Source organism: Papio anubis, chromosome 17 (genome assembly GCF_008728515.1).
Source record: "Papio anubis isolate 15944 chromosome 17, Panubis1.0, whole genome shotgun sequence".
Lineage (NCBI taxonomy): Eukaryota > Metazoa > Chordata > Mammalia > Primates > Cercopithecidae > Papio > Papio anubis.
Window position 1 is genome coordinate 70,105,606 of NC_044992.1, and position 5,521 is coordinate 70,111,126.

The 5,521-nt window shown below is 56.6% G+C and overlaps 1 protein-coding gene across 1 annotated transcript in view; it reads right to left on the reverse strand.

Moving 5' to 3' along the window:
- LOC101013562 (dynein heavy chain 17, axonemal) overlaps positions 1-5,521 on the reverse strand; it is a 137,317-nt gene that overhangs the window by 41,866 nt on the left and 89,930 nt on the right. Inside the window, exons 50-52 of the mRNA XM_031656976.1 lie at positions 5,118-5,134; positions 4,684-4,912; positions 3,306-3,423 (exon numbers count right to left, since the gene is read on the reverse strand). Coding sequence (XP_031512836.1) covers positions 3,306-3,423; positions 4,684-4,912; positions 5,118-5,134 — 364 coding nt within the window. The remainder of the gene's footprint in view (positions 1-3,305; positions 3,424-4,683; positions 4,913-5,117; positions 5,135-5,521) is intronic.

Consider the following 5,521-nt stretch of genomic DNA (forward strand, 5'->3'; position numbering starts at 1 on the left):
ACCCAGCGACAAAAGCTTCAGGAGGGAGCAGGCTCAGCAGGATGGCACCCAGAGTCAAGCCAAGGACAGAAGAGTTCCCATTGCATTTGGGAACCAGGTACACCTCCATCGCTCAGGGAGAACAGCTTCAGGGCGTGTTGAGGGCAGAGCCAGATGGCAGTGAGTTATGGAGGAGCCCTCAGGAGGCTCTAGAAGTGAGGCCAGTCCTGCCTTTGAGTGCCGGAGGGTAGGGCTGGAACAAGAGGAACGAAGGTTTGCAGTGTTTGTCAAGACAAGAATGATGTTTGACCATGGGATGCAGGCATGGCTGTTTCCAGGTGCACGTAAGTCTATAGGCAAAGAAAATTAAGTTTCTGGAGTTCATGCTGATGCACTTCTTCGCTCTGTGCGTGGGAAGCGAGACCCTCTGCCGGGAGGCAGGCAACACAGCGTGGCCAGGGTTTGAGAGGGACATCAAGTGAAATGTTCCCTTTGGAGACAGGGCCGGGAGCTGCTGAGCCTGGGTGCCTCTGTGCCGGCTTCTCCAGCAACACTTGCCGCTTACACAGCGTCCTCCAGCTGCTCAAACAACGATCACTAATGGGGCAGCTTCAAACAACAGACATCCTCTCCCAGCGCTGGAGGCCAGAAGTCTGTGCTTGAGTAGGCAGTGATCAAGGAGTAGGCATTGCTGGTTCCCTCTGAGGCTCTGAGGGAGAACCTGTCCCAGGCCTCTCTCCCAGCTCCTGGGGGCTCCCGGCAGTCCTTGGCGTCCCTCAGCTTATGGACACACCCCTCCCATCTCCTTGCCACACACGTGGCCTTCTCCGCGTGTCTGTGTCCAAATTTCTCGCTGCTTATAAAGACACGGCCATTGGATTCAGGGTCCACCCGAAATCCAGGATGATCTTGTCTCAAGATCCTTGATTACATCTGCAGATGCCCTTTGTCCAAACCAGGGTGCATTCTGGGTTCTGGGTGGACGTTCTTTCGCAGGGCCACCATTCCTACCCACTGCACCATGTGTGGGAGTTTCCAGCGTAGGCAAAGACAATGTCCCGGGAACTGAAACGAAGCCCAGGTAGGAGCTGCTGAGACACGGGGACAGGAAGAAGACAGGATTGTGGGGTCCTCAGGGGGACACCCTATGGGAGCAGAGAAGAGGGAGCCAGAAGCAAAGCCAGCATGAACCGAGGCAGGAATTGGACGCCTCCAAGGAGTGACCTAGAGGAAGCAGGAGGAAGAGACCTGAGGATTGGCAGAGGAGAGAATGGAAGTGGACGAGAAGCAGGCCCAGCGTCCCTAGATAGCAGGAGCAGCCGTCCTATAGGCAGCTGCCAGGAGCAGGGACACCCGACACACCCAGGATGGCCGTGGGGACAGGGCAAGAAGCCATAAGGATCAGACGTAAGAAAGTCGGCCTGTCTCACAAGCACGTCTTTCTCCTGGGGCCTGTGCCGTGCGTATCAGAGTCAGCGCACGCGCCGGCACGCACTCAGTGACTCCTATCAAGGCAGCATCACAAATTTGACACAAATATCTTCAAAGTAGAAGGCAGAAAGCAACAGCCTCTGCATAGATTTGCAAATCAGTCTCCCCTACTGAAGACCAACTGGACTCGGAATTCAGTTCTCAGCTGCGACAGGCATGGAGACACCTTGCTTCGCGTAGAGACGTATGAAGGTTTCCTCTGTTACGCTGGATAATACAGGGTGCTGCACAGCAAAGACATTTAGCTCTCAGTTCTCTGTTGTGATTGAGGTTCAGGAAGGAGCGGAGGTCCCAGGACAAGAGCACACTCACAGAAGAGTGAGTGTCTGGCCGGGCACAGTGGCTCATGTCTGTAATCCCAGCACTTTGGGAAGCTGAGGTGGGCAGATCATCTAAAGTCAGGAGTTCAAGACCAGCCTGGCCAACGTGGCGAAACCCCATCTCTACTAAAAATACAAAAATTAGCCAGGCGTGGTGGTGCGTGCCTGTAATCCCAGCTACTTGGGAGGCCAAAACAGGAGAATCACTTGAACCCAGGAGGCAGAGGTTGCAGTGAGCTGAGATCACACCACTGCACTACAGCCTGGGCAACAGAGCAAGACTCCATCTCAGAAGAAGACGAAAAAAAAAAGAGTGAGCATCTGTCTAAAGAGGGCTGTCTGTCGGTTGACGTAGGGCAGGCTGGCTGTGTGTGCTAACAGGAGCTTCCTGCTTAGGCCCTGAGCATCCTGAAAATGATGCACATGCTGTGCTCACTGGCACTCAAGGGAGCCAGGCGCTAGTGATGCTTTTAGCAGACGCTGATTTGGCGACACTTACCCTGGACAGGCCCTCTTCTCTGAGCTTTAAAAATATCAGCCCATGTAGTCCTTGGAAATGAGGGTCATGGAAACATCACCCATGTTTACAGATGAGAAACCAGGGACACAGGCATGTGCAGTAACTTGCCAAAGCAGCAGCTGGCCATGGTAGAGCCAACTCAAGCCTGGGTAGTCAGGTCCCAGAGTCCACACCCCTCACCGCCATGGCGGGCCACCTCCACACAAACCACCCAGAGGTGTCTGTGGCTGAAAGTCCGGTGTGGCTCTTCAAGGATTGCTGGTTGTATTGATTTGGACTCACACTGAACATGGCAAATTCAACTCAAGCTAACTGAAGCTTAAAAAAAAAAGCACCAAGGGGTGCTTCAGGCATGGCTGGATCCAGGAGTCCAGATGATGTAATGAAATATCCCCGCTCCTATCCTTGTCTCTCCTTTCTACCCACTTCCTGTCCCCACCTTCCCGCCCCTGAGATGACATCATGAGATCTTTCTCCTTTTCTGTTCTTCTCCCATCCCCCAGCCCTTGGTATGTGCGTCGCCTGTGATAGCAAGAACGGCTCCCAGCTGTTCTAGACCTACAGCACCCCCATAGCTAGCAAACCCAGAGAGGGCACAGCCCCCACGATCCTGGCACCCTCCTCCGACCCTTACAGGGCCTGCAACTTGCCCCTCTGGCACCCTCTTTTGGACCCATTGCCATACAGGCGTGGCAAGCCTGAGGGCAGCCCCAGCAGAATTGGGTGGAGGTGAGGAGGGGCGTTTACCAAGGCAGGGACACTGGCAGACCCAGAGCAGTGGCCGTGTCATCGGCACCTCCTGTCACCCCCAGGGTGGTGAGCAGCTGGATCGAGAGGCGCAAGGTGCAGTCGGAGAAGGCCAACCTAATGATCCTCTTTGACAAGTACCTACCCACGTGCCTGGACAAGCTGCGCTTTGGGTTCAAGAAGATCACACCAGTGCCGGAGATCACGGTGATCCAAATGATCCTGTACCTGCTGGAGTGCCTGCTCACAGAGAAGACCGTGCCCCCCGACTCCCCCAAGGAGCTGTACGAGCTGTACTTCGTGTTCGCCTGCTTCTGGGCCTTCGGCGGGGCCATGTTCCAGGACCAGGTGATGCACCTCGGGGGCCTGGCCACCCACACAGGGTCTCTTGGCATCCCGCTGAGCTGGGCCCTGATTTTCACTTCTGTGTCTCAACAGCTTGTAGATTATCGAGTGGAGTTCAGCAAATGGTGGATCAATGAATTTAAGACCATCAAGTTCCCCTCGCAGGGAACGATTTTCGACTACTACATTGATCCCGACACAAAAAAATTCCTGCCCTGGACAGATAAAGTGCCCTCCTTTGAGCTGGATCCTGATGTCCCACTGCAGGTAACTGTCCCCAAAGCAGGGCCACTGACTGGCAAGTTAGAGGCAGGAATCTGTGCAGCACCCCCCACACGCCTGCACAGAACATCCAAACGCCCGATTTTCAACAGTAGGACCTTTTCAGTAGAACATGGCCTGCACGCTAACAGGAGACAGAAGTGTCTGAGAGTCACAGCTTCCTCCCCTCCCTCCCCTCCCTCCCCTCCCTCCACCTCCCCCAGGCCTCTTTGGTCCACACCACGGAAACCATCCGCCTCCGCTACTTCATGGACCTGCTCATGGAGAAGTCCTGGCCAGTGATGCTGGTGGGGAACGCGGGGACGGGCAAGTCGGTGATGATGGGGGACAAGCTGGAAAGCCTGAACACCGACTACTACCTGGTGCAGGCCGTGCCCTTCAACTTCTACACGACCTCGGCCATGCTGCAGGGTAAGGCTGGTCTGGTCACACCCTGCCTACCCGGCTGACCCCACAGCCCCCATTCCCTGCTGTCTCCTCTCACTGCAGGCCCAGGCACTCGCCAGCCACTTTGCACCTTCTCACTTCCCACGCCCCACCCGCTAGCCTTTCCTTCCTGAGTCGGAGACAAAGGAGGAGCAGCCGGGACCCCTCTTTCTGGTGCTCCCCGGTGGGCGTGGTGATGGGGGTTTGATGGCCAGTCGAGGTAGCAGGTCCCCCGGGAGTGTCTCAGCCAATCTGAGGTGATCCAAAGGTGACGAGGGCAAGGTTCCTGCCACCTTCACCTCTCATCGCTCTGTTTATTCCTGGGGCTGTAGCCGGTGCCCCCCTCAAGGGCCACTTTCAGGGCAGGTGCATTTGGTAAAGTTGGATCCCAGCCAGGTCCCATCTTCTGTCCTCCAGGGGAGCAGGTAACGCCCCTCCCTACCTAACAGGCTCTGGCTCAGGAGACTCAGGTGGGCGGCTGGCCCTCTGCCCTCTCTAGGGGTGCTGGAGAAGCCGCTGGAGAAGAAATCAGGGAGGAACTACGGGCCGCCAGGCACTAAGAAGCTCATCTACTTCATCGACGACATGAACATGCCCGAGGTGGACAAGTATGGGACGGTGGCCCCACACACCCTCATCCGGCAGCACATGGACCACCGGCACTGGTTAGATGGGGCGGGGCCCGGGGGAAGGGCATGGCCACGGGGCAGTGAGGGCGGGGCCAGGGAGGGGCGCAGGAAGAGGTGGAGCCCCAGGGCAGTAGGGCCAGACTGGTGTGGGGCCATGGGGACGGGGCTGCAACCTGGGTTGGGAGACACGGGTCGTAGCTGGGCCCCCAAGCTTGTGTGGCCACAAGGCATTGAGGCAGGGCCAGGGCAGGGGAGAGGTTGTATCAGTTTCATCCATCGCCCATTTCACAAACATATAGCTGTGGCCTAGAGCCCCAGTGGAGGGGATCCCCTTCCACTAAGGTGTCTGTCCCACCGGGAGATGAAGAAGCACATTACCTGGTAAAGGAAGAGCCCTGAGGAAAACCCCCAGCACAGTCACAGAGGAGCCCCCAGTTCCTCAGAGTCCCAGCAGAGAGATGCCCCTGGGGAGATAGTGCTCAGCTGGAAGCTGTGTCGCCCTGGCTGTGGGACCTTGGAGAGCATTCTGGGTGGAAAGAATGCCACGTGTAAAGGCCTTGCGGCAGGTGAAGGAGCCCAGGGAGGGCCCGGTGTGGCAGGAATGTGAGAGCCAGAGGGAGAGGGTACCCAGGGCAGCTGCGGCCAGAATCCCAGGGCCTCAGTACAGAGTGCAGACTTTCTCCTAATGGCACCAAGAAGCCGAGGGTGGCACATTTAGGTTTGCAGCTTGGAAAGATGAGAACATTCAGGTCAGTTGTCTCTCTTTTTTTTTTTTTTTTTTT